Raw genomic sequence first — 19,775 nt, 5'->3', positions numbered from 1 at the left:
GAGGTAAATGCCCTTGGGTTGATTCCCAGGCCTTGGAGGACTTTGTCTCCTCCGATGTAGATGAGGGCAGCGTATCTGAGGTCTCCCAACGGTCCTTTGCGGATTCCTTGGAGGAGACGGATCCCCGCTCGGATGGAGCGGATGACCCCTCTGCAGCGCGGCTTTTTAGCTCAGAGGATTTGTCCAACCTGTTGGTACAGGCCATGGACACTTTAAAGATTTCCTCTCCGGAGGACGTCTCTCCCTCAGCCCCTGTTGGCTCTGCCATTATGCTGGGGACGAAGCGCCCGCCTAGAACCTTCCACGTGCATGATGCCATGCACACCTTAATTGCGGCTCAATGGGATGTCCCGGAAGCGAGCCTTAAAGTGGCTAGGGCTATGTCCCGCCTCTATCCTTTGACTGAAAGTGAACGTGAGGCCTATCTGTGGCCTACCGTGGATTCTTTAATCACTGCGGTGACTAAGAAAACGGCGTTGCCGGTGGAAGGTGGCACGGCCCTAAAGGACGCCCAAGACAGAAGATTGGAGGCGGCCTTAAGGTCGTCCTTTGAGGCAGCTGCTTTAAGTTTGCAGGCCTCAATTTGCGGCTCCTATGTGGCCAGGGCGTGCCTGACTATGGTGCAGCGGGCTTTCCCCTCGGATCTTTCCTTGAGGGCTGATTGGCCGGCCCTGGAATCGGGCTTAGCCTATTTGGCAGACTTGCTGTATGATGTCTTGAGGGCCTCAGCGAAAGGCATGGCTCAGACAATCTCTGCGCGGCGGTGGCTTTGGCTGAAACATTGGTCTGCTGACCACGCCTCTAAATCCCGCCTGGCTAGATTGCCTTTTAAAGGCAAGCTGCTCTTTGGGGTCGAGCTGGACAAAATCGTGACCGATCTCGGCACGTCTAAGGGCAAGAAGTTACCAGAGGTCAGGGCTCGGGCTAGTACTCGCCCTGGTACCTCCAGAGGACGGTTTCAGGAAGCCCGTCGGTACCCGCCCGGGCAGGTCGGGCTCCTCTGCCCCCTCTTCCTTCAAGAGGAACTTCTCCCCCAAGCAGCATTCCTTTCGCAGAGACCGCCGTCCCGGAGGTGCTCCCTCCGGTCCTCCCCCAGGGTCTCGTACCCAATGACGGGGCCTTGGTCCACGCCCCAGTGCAGATTGGAGGACGGCTGTCCTCGTTTATGGGCGAGTGGACCACAATAACTTCAGACGCTTGGGTGCTGGAAGTCATCAGAGACGGCTACAAGCTAGAGTTCTGCCGACCCTTAAAAGACGGGTTTGTACTCTCTCCCTGCAAGTCTCCGGTCAAAGCTGTGGTAGTGCAGCAGACCTTGAACAATCTGAATCGCCTGGGGGCGGTCGTTCCGGTGCCAGAAAATCAGCTTGGCAAGGGATGTTACTCCTTTTTCTTTGTGATACCAAAGAAAGGAGGTTCTGTACGGCCTATCCTCGACCTCAAAGGGGTCAATTGGGCCTTGAAAGTTCGGCACTTTCGCATGGAGAACCTCCGCTCTGTTATAGCGGCAGTGAAGGCAGGGGAGTTCCTGGCATCCTTGGACATCAAGGAAGCGGACTTGCATATTCCCATCTGGCCTCCTCATCAACGCTTTCTGCGTTTTGCAGTACTGGGCCGACACTTCCAGTTCAGAGCCCTCCCGTTCGGGTTGGCTACTGCTCCGCGGACCTTCTCCAAAGTAATGGTGGTCATCGCGGCCTTCCTGAGGAAGGAAGGGGTTCAAGTCCATCCTTATCTGGATGACTGGTTGATCCAAGCCCCCTCTTATGCAGAGTGTGGCAAAGCTGTGAACCGGGTGGTTGCTCTTTTGCGCTCCCTGGGGTGGATCATCAACTGGGAGTAAAGCCAGCTGCGCCCGACTCAGTCCCTGGAGTATCTGGGAGTTCGATTCGACACCCAAGTGGGCAGAGTGTTCCTGCCAGACAATCGGATTGTCAAGTTTCAGGCTCAGGTGGACTAGTTCCTAGTAGCCTCTCCCATTCGGGCTTGGGACTACGTGCAGCTGTTGGGCTCTATGTCGGCCATGATGGAAGTAGTGCCCTGGGCCAGGGCTCATATGAGACCACTACAACACTCTCTGCTGCAGCGCTGGACTCCGATGTCGGAGGATTATGCTGTGCGCCTTCCCTTGGACCCAGCAGTGCGCAAGGCGCTGAGCTGGTGGACGCAGACAGACAAGTTGTCTGCAGGAATGCCTCTGGTGACCCCGGAGTGGATTGTCGTCACGACAGACGCCTCTTTGATGGGCTGGGGAGCCCACTGCTTGGGAAGGACAGCGCAGGGGCTCTGGTCTCCTGCAGAGGCAAGTGGTCTATCAACCTCCTGGAACTCAGAGCCATTCGGTTGGTGTTGTTGGAGTTCATCCCGGTACTGGTGTCTATGTCAACCGCCAGGGAGGTACCAAGAGCGCCCCTCTAGCCAAGGAGGCCATGAATCTATGCCAGTGGGTGGAAGCGAACCTGGAACAGCTGTCAGCGGCCCACATTGCCGGAGTCATGAATGTCAAGGCGGTCTTTCTCAGTCGCCATACCTTGGAGCCCGGAGAGTGGCAGCTATCTGCTCAGGCGTTCTTGGGCATCACGAAGCGCTGGGGCCAGCCGAGCCTAGATCTGATGGCGTCATCGGCCAATTGCCAAGTGCCGCGCTTTTTCAGCAGAGGACGGGACCCTCGATCCCTGGGAGTAGATGCTCTTCTCCAACGGTGGCCGACACAAGAGCTTCTCTATGTGTTCCCGCCCTGGCCCATGTTGGGCAGGGTGCTTGACCGGGTGGCAAAGCATCCCGGCAGGGTAATCCTGGTGGGTCCGGATTGGCCCAGACGTCCCTGGTATGCGGACTTGATCAGGCTCTCAGTCGGCGATCCTCTGCGGCTGCCAGTGGAGCAGGGCCTGTTACATCAGGGTCCCGTGGTGATGGAGGATCTCTCCCCCTTTGGTCTTACGGCCTGGCTATTGAGCGGCAGCGTCTGAGAAAGAAGGGCTTCTCAGACAAGGTCATCGCCACTATGCTGAGAGCGAGGAAGCGCTCTACTTCTACTGCTTACGCCAGGGTTTGGCGTATCTTTGCAGCGTGGTGTGAAGCAGGCTCACTTTCTCCCTTCACTGCTCCAATTTCTTCAGTGTTGGCGTTCCTGCAAGAAGGTCTGGAGGAAGACCTGTTGCTCAGTTCCCTTAAAGTCCAGGTAGCGGCTCTGGCTTGCTTCAGGGGCCGCCTGAAGGGTACTTCCCTGGCTTCGCAGCCAGATGTGGTGCGCTTTCTCAAGGGAGTTAATCACCTGCGCCCTCCTCTGCACTCAGTGGTGCCTGCGTGGAATCTCAACCTGGTGCTAAGAGCATTGCAGAAGCCGCCTTTTGAACCCTTGTCGAGGGCATCTCTGAAAGACCTGACGTTGAAAGCAGTCTTTTTGGTGGCTATCACTTCAGCCAGAAGAGTTTCCGAGCTCCAGGCACTCTCAGGTCGAGAGCCTTTTCTGCAGTTCACTGAGGCAGGAGTGTCTATTCGCAGAGTGCCTTCCTTCCTGCCCAAGATTGTTTTTCGCTTCCATGTGAATCAGCAGCTCTGTCTCCCTTCCTTTCGTAGGGAGGTCTACCCAGAGGAATACTCTGCTCTCAATTTCTGGATGTGAGACGAGTCATCATCAGATGCTTGGAAGTGACCAATGATTTCCGGAAATCGGATCTTCTGTTTGTCCTGTTTACAGGTCCTCGTAAGGGTCTGCAGGCTTCTAAGCCTACAGTGGCAAGATGGGTCAAGGAAGCCATTGCAGCGGCTTAGGTGGCCGCGGGGAAGGCCCATACCTTTGCCAGGCATTACCGCTTGACTGTGGCTGCTCGGGCGGAGGCCCGGTTTGGAGCTTCAGTGTTGCGGTCAGGGATTTCTATGTCCCGCCCTGGGTGAGTACTGCTTCGGTACATCCCACCAGTCTATGGATTGATCAGCTTGATGATATGGAAGGTAAAATTATGTATCATACCTGATAATTTTCTTTCCATTAATCATAGCTGATCAATCCATAGCCCCTCCCAGATATCTGTACTGTTTATATTCTGGTTGAATTTTAGGTTCAAGTTTAGCCTTCAGTTACTTCAGGAGGACTTCGTGTTCAAGTTCTTCTTTCACCTGGATTCTTCAAGAGTTGAGACGAGTTTGTGTAACAGTGAGCTGCTGCATTCCTCTCCCCTCCTTTTTACGGGGCTGGATTGAGATTTAAATTCTGCCGGCACTCCCTCCCGCTTCGTGCGGCTGTAGGGCAGCTTTGTACCCCTCCCGCTTCGGCGGTGTTAGGGTCAGTCAGCTCCTCCCGCGATTGCGGTTGCAGGATAAGCCAGATCCCCCCGCATCGGCGGGTGTGGTGTCCCTCCCCCGCTCCGCGGGGATGAGCTGGACGGATTCCCCTCCCCCACTTGTGTGGGGATGAGCTGGGTTAATTCCCCTCCCCCGTTTCGGCGGTGGTGAGCTGGGCAGAGTGTCCCTTCGTGGGTGTAATTCTCTAAGTGCTGAGTCCTGCGGATGGAGCTTTGATATCGACATACTGAGGAGTTTCCGGCAGCACATGACCACATATAGGAAGGCAAAAGTTTGCTCTCTATCTCCACCTGCTGGTAGATGGACACAACCCACCAGTCTATGGATTGATCAGCTATGATTAATGGAAAGAAAATTATCAGGTATGATACATAATTTTACCTTTTCTTGGTTTACTGTTGTTTAATTATCTCCTTGTCTTGTTTCACTCTCCCTATTTATTTTGTGGTCTAAGAAAGAGAAAGATTGTATATAATTCATTTATCTAGTTGAGATTGTTTTCTTCTAATATTGTATTAATGTACAGTCATCTCTGTATTACTGTTTGCAAGTGACACTTGTAAAATGAAAAATTATAAATAAATGATTAAAAAGAAAACACCACAGGCAGGAGGTAGGGAGTGCTATGATATGAACTTGGGGTATACCCACACCCAGAGACTGAGCACTATTAGCATTATAAAAATATATAAAAAAAGAGACTTGAATTTACACATTTTGCACATGAGGCTCTTCCATACTATTTTTCCTTTTTTCCTTTTTTATTTTTGTTGTTGTTTTGGGTGGGGGGGTTCCTTTGTTGATATTTCGTTAAAATTTAATGCCAAGAAGTGTAGAGTGATGCACTTGGGATGCAGAAACCCGAAAGAGAGAAACCGAATAGGAGGGGAGAGATTAGCAAGCTCGACTCAGGAGAGAGACCTTGGGGTGTTGGTGTCTGAGGATCTTAAGGTGAAGAAACAATGTAACAAGGCGACTGCCGTGGCCAGAAGGATGCTAGGCTGCGTAGAGAGGGGCATAACCAGCAAAAGAAAGGAGGTGTTGATGCCCCTCTACAAGTCGTTGGTGAGGCCCTACTTGGAGTATTGTGTTCAGTTTTGGAGGCAATATCTTGCTAAAGATGTAAAAAGACTGGAAGCAGTGCAAAGAAAAGCTACAAAAATAGTATGGGATTTGCATTGCAAACCGTACGAGGAGAGACTTGCTGACCTGAACATGTATAGAGAAAAAATATCCGCCAGAAGGCGGAGAACTCTAGACGCCCCACGGACAACAACAAGAAATGAAATAAAAGTGGGAGGGCGACCAAGGATTCCAAAGACTGAAAGGATATATAATAATAAAGATGTTTATTGAGGTATGAACATGTATACCTTGGAGGAAAGGAGAAACAGGGGTAACATAATACAGACGTTCAAATATTTGAAAGGTATTAATCCGCAAATGAACCTTTTCCGGAGACGGGAAGGCAGTAGAACTAGAGGGCATGAATTGAGGTTGAAGGGGGGGGGGGCAGACTCAGGACTAATGTCAGGAAGTATTTTTTCAGGGAGAGGGTGGTGGATATGTGGAATGCCCTCCCGCCGGAGGTGGTGGAGATGAAAATGGTAATGGAATTCAAACATGCGTGGGATAAACACAAAGGAATCCTGGTTAGAAGGAATGGTTCCGCGGAATCTTAGCGGAGATTGGGTGGCGATGCTGGTAATTGGGAAACAAAATGGGAGCTGGGCAGACTTCTGCGGTCTATGCCCTGATTGTGACTGGATAGGGATAGGCTGGAGTGTAAATTTTAAGGGGCTTCGACGTTAGCTTCAGAACTTAGTACAAGAACAGTGCTGGGTAGACTTCTACGGTCTGTGCTCTGAGAAAGGCAAGGACAAATCGAACTCGGGTATACATATAAAGTATCACATACCATGTAAATGAGTTTATCTTGTTAGGCAGACTGGATGGACCGTATAGGTCTTTATCTGCCGTCATTTCCTACTATGTTAAGTCCTTCATAAGGTAGGGATATAGGGCTGGTTTCTTCAGGCAGTATAGAACTTATATACATTTAGAAATGTGGTACCAATTTACCTTAAGGCTATATATGTCTGCTCATCGGGCCTGGAAAGCCAAAATCGCACTGGATGGTGGTTGACCAAAATGCATGGCCCCTGAGGCACGGCTGGGTCATATATTTTGGCAGTGTGCCCACATTGTTCTCTTTTGGTGCCAGATCCTTTTCATTTGTTTTGCAGATGTGGGGTTCCAAGGCAAGACAAGAACCACTGTTACAGTTTGGATATGCAGTCTTGACTGAACCTGTACCCCGAGGCTTTCTGAGATTTTTGTGCCATGCTCTGTTGTTTGTACTTAAGTCCATACTTTTGGCCTGGTTATTGCTGACAGGGCCCATCATGCAGCAGTGGCGCACGTTGCTCATTACTCAAATGCACCAGGACATAAATATCAGTTTTTTCTCAGCATCCTGAAATTCTCTTTCAGGAAACTTGGGAACTATTTTGGAGGACACTGTCATCAGCAGCTCGAAGCCACCTGTTAAATATTTGATGTTCCCTAACTGAGTATATATAATATTTTTCCAACACAGCCACCATGGGGTTTGGGGGGAGGGGTGGGGACAATGAGATGGGGAGGGATTTGGTTTTTTTGCTGGGTGCATTATTTCATTATTCTATTATGACTGAACATTAAGTTCATTGACATTTTTCTTCTTTGTTATTGCTTTTGAATAAAAAAGATTGAAACAGATAAATACCACATATAGAGCCAGATTCAGTAAATGGTGCCCAAAGTTAGGCATTGTTATGATCCGCACTAAGACAGCATTTTGTAAAGGGTACTCTGCTGGTCCCCTGCCCCAGAACAGGATGTTGACATCTGAGGGGCAGGGGACCGGCAGCACTGACAGCACACACCTGCTCCATGCACCCCCTTGCTTGGAGGAGGGGGTGTGTGTGCTGCCTGGCAGTGGCGTAGCCAGAAAGCAATTTTTGGGTGGGCCAACAGGTCAGATGGGTGGGCACCAGGGTTGCCAACTTTTTTAAAATTGAAAAACGTGCCACCTGATACCCCACCCCATGCTCCAGCTCTACCCCACTCCCAATAACTTCAATAAGGGTAGCAGTGCAGGCTTCAGGGGGAAGTACAAGAGATTGCACTCTTCCGCCTCTATTGAGCCTTGGTTCCCTAACACACCTACTTAGCCTGTATAGCAAGACAAAACACTTTTCAACATATCTTTCCAGTTACACGCTATAGAAATAATCCCAGAAAGTATAGTCTAGTATTAAAGGCAAATAAATTCTGCATCCACAGAACCCCCTGTCCTTCTCCCAATGGGTACAGAGAAAGAGTTAGGACATTTCCCCATAAAACTCACCGTAATCTCAACAGCCGCCATATCTATCTATAATAAAAGGCACCTCCAACGTTCCATTGAAGCCTCAAGCCGGAACTTGAGGCGCCCGAGATATCCGGTTTGGCTATCACTGTCTGCCCCGTCCTCGCGTCTGACGTCGAGGGCGGAGCCTAGTCGTAAATAAAACAATCTTTAAAACAAAATGTCATTCATAACCTAGTGCAAATCGACAATGCCAGCACTAACTTCCAAAAGAAGGATCCTACCTATGAAAAAGGTATTGCCCTACATATTACAGTGGGGCCGTAAAATATCAATACATCTATTGGGAAAACTAAACAAACCAAACTTACTACAGAAGTCTACATAGAAAATTCATGCTAACAGAATACCTCAATCACACACACGGAATAAAAATGCCAAATATAGAATAATTGACTAAAAAGTATAAACATAAATATAACCAAAACCCCAAAAAGCCAGACCTTGCATGTAATACAATACCAGAGATACAGAAAGAAATGCATTTCCTCCAATGCAAAATATAAACATAGTACATGCCAGGGGTGGTGTTGGAGTGCAACTAGAGCAATTGCTCTTGGTTCCCTGGCCAGAGAGAGCCACAAGCATGATGGAAGATGGAAGCTGAAGGCAGTGCAGTCTGGTGATGGGCTTTGGGGTTCCCTCCCAAATTTATGGCCTGGGCTCCAGCCATGTCTAACACCAGCTCTGGCAAATGTGACATATTCTAATCACAAAAATGAAAAAAATATATTTTTTCTACCTTTTGATGTCTGGCTATTTTATTTTTCAAATCAGCTTGGTTCTCGTCTCTGGTTTCTGCTTTCATCTGTCTTAATTCACTTTCCAGGGTCTCCTGTCTATTTGTCATTTCTTCTCTCTCCATGTTCACCATCCATCTCCCATCTCTGTGTCCCTATAGTTCCTTGTCCAGTATCTCCACTATGTTCAAATTCCTGCATCAATCACCACCCTTCTATCCTCTACCCCTGTGTCCAGCATCACCCCTTGTGTCCCTATGCCCTCACATGCCCAGTATCTCCCTTTTGAGTTCCTATTGTCCCCTATGTCTAGTATCTCTCCCCTGTGACCATATACCCCTCCCTCCCAGTGTCCAGCATAGCCTCTCTATTCCCATATTTCCCCCTCTCTGTCAGACATTACCCCTCTATGTTCATATGTCATTCCAATACAGCATCTCACGTCTGTTTCTGTATCTCCCCTTTCTTCCTCACACCAATGTCTCTCCTCTCCGATCCCACCTATCCAGCCACTCTGCTTCTCTCTTCCAGCTTTTGGCTCTTTCTCCCACTGTGGGTTAAACAATTTGTCTCCCTCTTCCTTTATCCCCTTGATCCATCATCTCTCTCCCTTCCCTCTAATCTCTCCTCCTGGTACAGCATCCTCTCTCCCTTCCCTCAAGCCTCCCCTGCAGGCCTTCCCTCCAGCCTCCCCTCCCCACAGGTCCAGCACCTCTATCCCTTCCTTCCACCCCCCCCCCCATGCAGGTCTAACAAGTCTCTTCCTTTCCTCCAGCCCCCAGCCTCTCTCCCTTGCAGGTCCAGCAACTCTCATCCTTCCATCTATCGCCCCCCCATTTCAGGTCCAGCACCTCTCATCCTTCCCGCCATCGCCCCCCCCCTTTCAGGTCCAGCACCTCTCTCCCTTGCCTTTTTCCCTTGCCTCCAGCCAGCCCCCCCCCCCCCCCCCCATTGCAGGTCCAGAACCTCCTTTCCTTCCAGCTAGCCACCACCCCCCTTTGCAGATCCAAAACTCTCTCCCTTCCCTCCAGCCAGCAACCTCTCCCCTTACAGGTCCCAAACCTGGCTCCCTTCCCTCTAGCCAGCCACCCCCCCCCCCCCCCCCCACCTTGCAGGTCCCAAACCTCTCTCCCTTCCCTCCAGCCAGTTAGCCATCTCCCCCCTTTTGCAGATCCAGAATCTCTCTCCCTTTTCTCCAGCCAACCCCCCCCCCTTTTGAAGGTCCAAAACCTCTCTCCCATCCCTCCCCTATGGCCTCAAGTCCCCCCCCCCCCCACCACGCAGGTGAAGCCACTGTCTCCCAGCCTGTCCCTCTCCCACCCTGCAGGTACAGCCACTCACTCTGTTTTCCTCCCTCGCTATCGCTTTGCTGCTTCTAGCTTAAATTAAGGGCACCGGCTGACAGTGATTCACAGATGAAGACCTGCTCCAGAACCTTCCCTCCGCCACGATCCGCTCTCTACAGCGCAACTTCCTGTTTCCGAGAGGGCAGATCGTGGCAGAGGGAAGGCTCCAAAGTGCTCAGCGAATCACTGCTGCCCGCGCTCTTAATTTAAAATACACGCTTTACGGCAGGGGTGAGGGAGCAGGAGGGGAAAGACGATTCATCAGCTACAGAGCAGGGAAGGCTCCGGAGTGGTTCTCCGAAGAGCAGCCGTTCGGCGCTGTTAAACTAGATGCTTTGCGGTGGCGGGTGAGGGAGGGAAAAGAAGACTCTGAAGTTGCGATCGCGATCCACTATTTTTGGGTGGGCCTTGGGTGGAAATGGGTGGGCCTGGGCCCACCCAGGCCCACCCGTGGCTACGCCACTGCTACCTGGGAGTGTGGGGGGGGGGGGGGGTTGTGCCCTGCCCCGTCCCGGGTGCCATATAAGTTAGGTACTCCACTGCTTCTCATGCCTGACTTTGGGCGTGAGCACTTACCACCCGACATTCAGAGCTATTTAACCGGCCAGGAACAGCTTCTGGCTGGTTAAATAGCACTTAATTGGCTATCTGCAAATATTTAGCAGGAGAAAGCCGGTTATCTCCCATTGAATATTCCCAGTCAGTGCTTAGCTGATAACCAGTATATTGCTTGATATAGCTGGCTATCCACAAATATTCAGAGCATTGCCAGCTATGTTTGGGGGCTAAATTGGGCTGCCGAAATAGCAGGCCTATCTTTGGCTGGTTTAAACTTAACCAGCCAGCGCTGAATATTGACTTGCCGGTTACATAAGTAATGCCATGCTAGGAAAAGACCAAGGGTCCATCGAGCCCAGCATCCTGTCCATGACAACGGCCAATCCAGGTCAAGGGCACCTGGCAAGCTTCCCAAACGTACAAACATTCTATACATGTTATTCCTGGAATTGTGGATGTTTCCCAAGTCCATTTAATAGCGGTTTATGGACTTGTCCTTTAGGAAACTGTCCAACCCCTTTTTAAACTCTGCTAAGCTAACCGCCTTAAGTTGAAGCCGGCCACTGGATATTCAATGCTGGTCATCAGAAATGACCCGGCATTGAATATCTGGGCTCAGCACTGACCACGGGATGCAGCCCGGCTAACTCCCAAGGTTTATTTTATTTTTATTTATTTTTTGTTACATTTGTACCCTGTGCTTTCCCACTCATGGCAGGCTCAATGTGACTTACATGGGGCAATGGAGGGTTAAGTGACTTGCCCAGAGTCACACGGAGCTGCCTGTGCCTGAAGTGGGAACTGAACTCAGTTCCTCAGGACCAAAGTCTACCACTCTAACCACTAGGCCACTCCTCCATATCAGTCCCTTAGTGCCTGCCAAAAGCTGGTGTAAATGCTTGTGCCCAACTGATTGCAGTTAAGTGTGCAAATACAGGTATTATAAAACATTGCACCTAATTTCTGGGAATACCCCTGACTCATCCATGCCCATCCCATGGCTACACTCCCTTTGGAATTGCACACTATAAGATTGAGATGCACATGTTATAGAATAAGGCACAGGGCAGATCAAAATGTAACTTCTAATTACTGCCAATTAAGTGCTTGTCAACTCCAATAATTTAATGGTAGTGCTTAATTGACTAATTAGTTTACACACAGATCTGAGATCCATGTGCAAATTTGGATGACCTATATAGAATCTGGGTGATAGAGGGAGCCTAGGCAGGGAAAGCACATTGGCACTTATGTTGAACCTATTTTACAAAGGCAACACATGTGCCTACAGACCTTGACAAAATTACCTTCCCAAAAGCTCCTACACAAAGCAAATGCCTACTCAGAGGCAGGGGTAACTGTGTTCATGCATATAATAGTAAGAATCATTGCAAAAGTATGTATTTTCTTAATACCACACATAAGAGTCAATCCTACCTTGCTCCACCCATTCTCCACCTCCAGCAGTGCCCCTCACATATATCACTATTATTCCCAGTGCCAGCTTTAATGTACTCATATGCTTGGGACAATTTTATAAGCACTTAAGCACAAGAAGAGGGTAATTCTATAAGGGGAAGCCTATTCTCTAAAGCAGTGGTTCCTCAGGACACACCTAGCCCATCAGGTTTTTAGGATATCCATAATGAATATGCATGACATAAATGTGCATACATAATAATGTATGCAAATCTATCTCATGCATATTCATTGTGGGTATCCTGAAAACCCTGACTGACTGGGTGTGTCCTGAGGACTGGATTGAGAACCCCTGCTCTAAAGAAAAGCAGGTGGCTACATTCCTTTATAGAATACAAGTCGGTAAGCCCATTAAAACGGGCATGATTTTTTGCTAATCTTCAAGTTACCATCGATTCTTATATGTTAATGCAAGCCGTTAAGCCCATTAAAACAGACAACATTTTTTTTTGTGAAATGTAATTCCCTTATTGTTGTAATATTTTGTGTGTGTGTGTGAGAGAGAGAGAGACAATGAGTGTGTGAGAGAGAAAGTGTGTGTGTGTGTGTGTGTGTGTGCCTGTCTGAGAGTGTGAGAGTGAGTTCAGAGAGAGAGAGTGAGTGTGTATGTGTGTGTGTGAGAGAGAAACAGAGAAAGTGTGTGTGTGTGTGTGTGTGCGTCTGTCTGAAAGAGAGAGAGAGTCAAGGAAGCAGAAGATAAATTTCTCCCTGCTTCTGTTTATCTTGTAAAAGTACAGGAGGTAATATTTTGTGTGTGTGTGCGTGCGTGAGAGAGAGAGAGAGAGAGAGTGAGTGAGTGTGTGAGAGAGAAAGTGTGTGTGCGCCTATCTGAAAGAGAGAGTGTGAGAGTGAGTTCAGAGAGAGAGAGTGAGTGTGTGTGTGTGTGTGTGTCAGAGAGACAGAGAGACAGAGAAAGTGTGTGTGTATGCATCTGTCTGAAAGAGAGAGAGAGACAAGGAAGGAGAAGATAAATTTCTCCCTGCTTCTGTTTGTCTTGTAAAAGTACAGGAGGTAATATTTTGTGTGTGTGTGTGTGTGTGTGTGTGTGTGTGTGTGTGTGAGAGAGAGAGAGAGAGAGAGAGAGAGCAAAAGTGTGTGTGTGTGCGCCTGTCTGAAAGAGAGTGTGTGAGAGTGAGTTCAGAGAGAGAGAGTGTGTGTGTATGTGTGTGTGTGTGTGTGAGAGAGAGACAGAGAAAGTGTGTGTGTGTGTGTGTGTGTGTGTGTGTGTGTGTGTGTGTGTGTGTGCGTCTGTCTGAAAGAGAGAGAGAGTCAAGGAAGGAGGAGATAAATTTCTCCTTGCTTCCGTTTGTCTTGTAAAAGTACAGGAGGTAATATTTTGTGTGTTTGTGAGAGAGAGAGAGTGAGTGTGTGTGTGAGAGAGAGAAAGTGTGTGTGTGTGCACCTCTCTGAAAGAGAGAGTGTGAGAGTGAGTTCAGAGAGAGAGTGTGAGTGTGTATGACCATCTCCTCCTGGCTCTCTTCTCTCCAGGTCTCTTCCCCTCCATGGGCACCATTTCTCCCGTTCCCGATCACAGTGTCCTCCTGTTTTCTCCTCTTTTCCCTTTACATCCCCTCCATGGGCACCAGCTCTCCCCTGCCCTCCATGATCACCATTTCTCCCTTCCACTCCATGACCACAGTCTCCCTTGTTTTTTTTCATCCCCTACTTCCAGCATCTGTCCCTCTCAAACATCTCTCTCTCTGCCCTCCTTCTACCAGCACTTTTTCCTGCTCTCCTGAATCCCTACCCCTCTCCGTGGTCCCCTTTCTCTCTCTCTGTTCACTCCTGAACCCTCACTCCTCCCCCCCCCCCAGTCCACGTTCTCTCTCTTCTTATACCTGCTCCTCTCAGCCCTCCGATTTCGTCTTTAGTGCTGCAGGCATACTTCTCCTTTCAATCACCCAAAACCGCTGTAGCGTCCTGCCCGGAAACAGGAAGTTCTGTCAGAAGAAGCAGGACGCTAGAAAGGCTTCGAGCAGCTGAAAGGAACAGCATGGCTCATAGCTGCAGAGCTAAAGGCAAAAATCGGAGGGCTGACAGGAGCAAGTATAAAGAGAGAGAACCACTGCTGCTGCCTACAGCCTCTCCAGTCTTGCAGCGGACCCAGTGGTTACTTCTGGGAAGCGAAACGTGGGTGGAGGGTGGGGAGAGCAGGTAATTATCCAGATAATGGCAATATTCTTTAAGACTTACAGAGCTGCGGACATACCCTCAGGTGACTGTCCTGGTGGGATTGTCCGCGTGCTGGCTCTTGATTTGCCCGGCAGGGTCGATCTGGTCCTGGCTCTAACAACGTTGGAAGTGATCTGTGACGTGCCACGCATGCTCAGAACAGCGCGCGCGGCACGTCGGTCACTCTTCATTTATATAGTAGGATTAGCACAATAGACAGACGTGCCTAGATTGTAGGTGTGATCACTTCTACCAGCCATACACCTGATGTATATACTTAACCCAGTGGTTCCCAAACCTGGTCCTGGAGGCACCCCAGCCAGTCAGGTTTTCAGGATATCCACAATAAATATTCAAGAGAGAAATTTGCATGCAGTGACGGCAGTGCATGCAAATCTCTCTCATGAATATTCATTGTGGATATCCTGAAAACCTGACTGACTGGGGTGCTTCCAGGACCAGGTTTGGGAACCACTGACTTAGCCTAAATTGTTACCAATTCAGACAATAAGATTTTATCTTCTGCATCCTTACACACATAGAAACATGAGGGCAGATAAGGGCTAAACAGCCCATCCAGTCTGCTCTTCCTCAGTACCCACTAACTAGAATATCAACGTTTACACACACTTTGCAGCCAGCTCCTTATAGAATTATCCCCATTGACTGTACTACAATCTCGTCAGTTAAAAAATCACCTCCACAATGTACTCTCAGCCAATCAATAGTTCACATAACAGCCAATTGCTAATGTAATGACTTTTTACAGCCCTTTTGGAATAGTGTCATAAAATAAATATAAATGGCCATATTAAATTCCTAATTGAAAAGTACAGTTCACTTTCTTTAGAGAGCAGTGACTCAATAGCCCTCTTTAGCCTCTAGCAATATAATTCTTCCTGAATCACTATTCTCTTTGTGCAGGGTCAAGAGTTTGCTGGTATAGATTTACCGAATTCATACAGTCATATATACAATATAGGTAAAATAAGTAAAGAATACAATGCTTCATGGAAACCCTAATTCCGCAGGATACAAACACGTCATAAAAATGAATACACCAGCTTAATGAGATATTTTTGCCTTGGACAAGCTGTGAACTCTCAGTCAGGAAGGATATGTAAGACTATTTTTGTACCTCTGGGCTGCTGAGTTAGATGGTTTCTTCCTTCCAGAGTAGGCTTTCCCTTGGGTCTCCGAGAAGAAAATAAATAGACTGGAAACCTCCAAAAGCAGCACCGGAAACATGTCAACAGATCCTCTTTTGCCAATGAAGAGACGACAGGAACCAGAGGATTCAGCTCTAGAAATGAGAAATTCCAGGCATGGAAATGAGAGACTCCAGATACAACCATGGGAGACCGTCAGCAAATAGAAACTACCACCTATATACTAGGAAAGACTACAGAAAGAGATATAACAAGCTAAAGTCATAAGAGACTCTTGCAATAGGAATGAATAAGAGACCCAGTCAATGAAGCCTCAACCCTAGGAATGAATGAGAAATTGGCCCTCTGACTAGTTACTGTAAGATGCTCCACTATAGAAACAATTGGAAGATACCCAAGTGAAAGTATCTGATATACTTTAACTTTTACTAGTGAATTTTCTAATACCTGACAGACACCCCAACGCTAGAAGAGAATAAGATACAGTAGTAAAAGAAATGTAAACATTATTTTGTGAACCACCTAGAACTTAGATTGTGCGGTATACGAATTTTTAAAATAAATAAATGCACAAGAAAGAAAACCTTGATAGTTACAAGAATGAAAGACATCAAATGAATCACACCCAGCTGTATGAACTGGGCACCACATTTACCAGACTGAGAACCCCTCAACCATAGAGTGGAGGAGTGGCCTAGTGGTTAGCGCACCTGTCTTGTAATCCAGAGGTGGCCAGTTCAAATCCCACTGCTGCTCCTTGTGATATTGGGCAAGTCACTTAACCCTCCATTTCCTCAGGTACAAACTTAGATTGTGAGCCCTCCTGGGACAGAGAAATATCCAGTGTACCTAAATGTAACTCACCTTGAGCTACTACTAAAAAAGGTGTGAGCAAAATCTAAATAAATAAAATAGATTTAAGTAATTGTAGCTTTAAGAATAAGACACTCAGTTACAGGGAAGAAAGAACTTATCTAATGTACAAGAATGAAAGATACCCAGCTAGGAGGTTTAATTTCAGTGTGTCTACCTAGAGACCATTACCATTCAAAGTAGCAATTACAATACCTAAGAATGAGAGAATCAAACAAAATTAGTATAGTCACTGAAATCATAGAGTCCACACTATTCACCTGAGTGATTTTCAGCTGTATGAAGGAAATATTTAATTTATAGGAATGAAAGAACCCCCTCCATAGGAACGAGAACACTCTTCCCCCCCCCCCCCCCCCTCGTTTCCAGCTATAGGAATGCGAAGTTTCAGTGATACTACATTAAAACGGATCCTTTCCATTTTTTCCCCCTTGACAGACTTTCTTTAGGTGCCATTTGCTGCCTGGGGAATATTTTCTGCCCTCTGCTCTATGGTTTCTCCCTTCCGATATCTTCTCTCTTTCAGATATCTGTCCCAAGGTTCTATTATCTTCTCTGTTGCTTCTGGGACTATTTCTCTACTTCAGGTATCCTGTATGGCTGCTTTGAACTACGATTCTGTAGCCTTTTGCCGTCTGCTCTGGGTCTTCTACTGTCGTCTGAGCTGCTGTGCTCTTTCAAGGTTTGCTCTGATCTCGTCTCCAGGTCTCCCCCACTCTGGAATCTTTCCTGTTCTTTCTGAAATCCAGTTTGAAGGTAGAAACAATGCTGGAATCCAGTGTGGCAGTGTGAGTTGAGTTTGCTTCTTCTAGGAGCCTGGAGTACTGTTCTGTGCTGTAAGCATAGTTCTGAATTGCAGTGCAAAGTGCCTGTCTGCGTCTGTCTCTGTAAAAACCCTGCTCTTCACAAGCATGCACTTTCCACAGAGAGGTCTAATCTCTGCCCCTATGAACTATGCCAGCTCTGGCTCTTGTTTTCAGAGTTACACCGAACAGCTTTCCACCGCAGGGGGCAGAGACAGTGAGTGAGTGAAAATGATGGAGGAAGGGGGGAGGGGAGAATGAAAACGCAGTGGGAGGAACCTGCATGGAGTAGTTGAAAGGAAGCAGTCCTGCTGATGATCGTGAAGAGCATAGTCAAACTTCAGTGATGATATATCTCTTCTTACATCTGGTAATGCTCAAGATCGTTGCAGTCTCTGTGCACCATCCTTCAGCAGTTCCCTGCACAGGAAATTAAGACATTAGAAGAAACCGGATAGAAAAAGAACAGCACCTTGAAAAACTAATTACCTGGTATGTAAATAGCAAATGTTTTTAACCCTGGAAAAAGGCGTATCATTTTAGTACTGCTCAGCGATGCCCATTTTGCTATGTATCGGAATTCCTAATCATATTAGGTTTTATTGTCTTCACTTCAAATGCCTGCAGCTTCAAGTGTGTGAGAACAGCAAAAACCAGATTATCCCCTGCAGAGGTTCAGTATTTTATTCTGTTCCAACACCAAAATCCAGTGAAGGTACCTGAGGTCTAGTGCTGTTGGACCTGGCATGGGTATTTAATTGCCCTTTGGGAGTATTTCCCATGAAAGAATGGACTGGATTTCTCAGAAACACAATGCCAAAGTGCCTCAGTGATTGTTTCCTGTTTGTATCCTGCAATCCCTACCACCCAGAAATATTTTTCTCCATGGAAAGACTCCTAGAAAAACACTGAATTAGAGCCACATAGTATTGCCCCAGTTTGATAACTGACAGAACCAGGGTTAGAGATGCAGAGTTCCAGGGCAGAAATTGAGAGATTGTGTCTTCCTCAGTTTTGTACAGGGTTGGGGTAGAATGAGGTGCATGACAGGGGCCATGGTCATACCAAACTTTTGCCTCACACAGCAACAGCAACTAGGGAGTGTGTGTGTGTGGGGGGGGGGGCACAGGGACTAAGATTGGTTTGCCCCCAACCCAAGCTGCCCCTGCCCTGTGGCATGGGGGCACAGGGCAGTTGCCCTGGTTATATTCCCTAATGTGGGCCCAGCAGCACCACAAAAGGAATGAAAAAAGGTCTGGCTCTGCCACTAGACAGACTAGGCATCCACCTAAGATAGCAGTATTTGAGAAGTGGCAACACAATAGAAAAGCAGCATCTCTCCCCCTTTCCCCATTGCTGCCGCTGCCACAGCCCTACCTCTTTCTGGATCTGAACAATAAAACTCAGCACTGGCATGGAGACATGAACACAGGCCCACACTCAAGCACCACCAAGAGCTCCAGTGTTGAGGGGGGGGGGGGGGGTAGGATGCAGCAACGATAGAGCCTGAGCTTGTGCTAAAAAGTCGCACACCCAATGCTGAGTCTAATTGCAAGACTATGGGGGAATGGGGAAGGGAAGGCAGGAGATGCTGGACTGCAGCCGGGTAGGGCCATAAGCTGAAGACTCACCTGTGGTGTTAAATATCCTTGGACTATTCCTGAATGAGAGGCACACTTTGACAATAAGCAGCCATATCAGGGGTTGAGCTGCCAGTTTCCAGACCTTATAGAAACGTGCCACAGAGGCAAAAACTCACAGAAACAACTTTTTCAGATATATCAGAAGCAGAAAACTTGTGAGGGAATCCATGGGACCATTAGATAATGAAGAAGCAAAGGGACACTCAGGGAGGGCAAGGCCATAGCAGAGAGACTGAACAAATTCGTTGGTTCGGTCTTTATGGAAGAAGATGTAAGAGATTTACTAGTACAAGAAATGGTTTTCAGGAGTGATGATATGGAGGAACTGAAAGAAATCTTGGTGAACCTGAAAGATGTACTGAGCCAAGTTTACAAATTATAGAGTTTAAAATCACCTGGACCAGATGGCATGCACCCCATGGTATTGAAAAAAAAATCAAATTTGAAACTGCTGATCTGCCGTTAGTGATCTGTAAGCTGTCGTTAAAATCTTCAGTAGTACTTGAAGATTGGAGGATGGCCAATGTAACACCAAGGGTAATCCAGGAAATTACAGATCAGTAAGCCTGACTTCAGTGCCGGGCAAAATAGTGTAAACTATTATAAAGAATAAAATTACCAAACATGTAGATAAACGTGGTTTCTTGGGACAGAGTCAGCATGGATTCAGCCAAGGAAAGTCTTGCGTCACCAATTTGCTTCATTTTTTTGAATATATAAATAAACCTGTTGATAAAGGTGAGACAGTTGATGTAGTTTATCTAGATTTTCAGAAAGCTTTTGACAAAGTTCCTCATGAAAAAACTCCTGAGAAAATTAATGAGACATAGGATAAGAGGCAATGTTCTATTGTGGATTAGGAATTTGTTATTGGACGGAAAACAGAGGGTAGGTTTAAATGGCCATTTTTCTCAAAGGAGGAGGGTGAATAGTGGAGTGCCACAGGGATCTGTACTGGGACTGGTGCTATTTAACATATTTATAAATAATCTGGAAATTGGAATGACAAGGGAGGTGATTAAATTTACAGATGACACAAAACTCTTCAAAGTTGTTAAAACACATGCAGACAGTTTAAAATTGCAGGCGACCTTAGGAAAATGAAAAACTGGATATCCAAATGGCAGATGAAACTTAATGTGGACAAATGCAAAGCGATGCACATTGGGAAGAATAATCTAAATTATAGTTACCTGATGCTAGGGTCAGCACCCAAGAAAAACATCTAGGTGTCATTGTAGACAATACGCTGAAATCTTCTGCCCAGTGTGTGGT

At 47.5% G+C, this 19,775-nt stretch overlaps 1 protein-coding gene across 3 annotated transcripts in view; it reads right to left on the bottom strand.

Annotated features, from left to right (window-relative positions):
* Window positions 1–16,943, bottom strand: part of VWCE (von Willebrand factor C and EGF domains) — a 333,354-nt gene extending 316,411 nt beyond the window's left edge. For all 3 annotated transcript variants that reach the window (XR_003941942.1, XM_030201137.1, XM_030201138.1), the window contains exons 1-2: window positions 16,315–16,943; window positions 15,151–15,315 (exon numbers count right to left, since the gene is read on the bottom strand). Coding sequence is in view for 2 of the 3 variants with exons in the window: in XM_030201137.1 (XP_030056997.1) it covers window positions 15,151–15,260 (110 nt within the window). In the remaining variant the exon portion in view is untranslated. The remainder of the gene's footprint in view (window positions 1–15,150; window positions 15,316–16,314) is intronic.
* Between the last annotated feature and the right edge of the window lie 2,832 nt (window positions 16,944–19,775).

This window comes from Microcaecilia unicolor, chromosome 4 (assembly GCF_901765095.1).
Source record: "Microcaecilia unicolor chromosome 4, aMicUni1.1, whole genome shotgun sequence".
In the NCBI taxonomy this organism is placed as follows: Eukaryota; Metazoa; Chordata; class Amphibia; order Gymnophiona; family Siphonopidae; genus Microcaecilia; species Microcaecilia unicolor.
The sequence above is the reverse complement of the archived record's forward strand: the minus strand, read 5'-3'. Positions and strand labels throughout refer to the sequence as shown.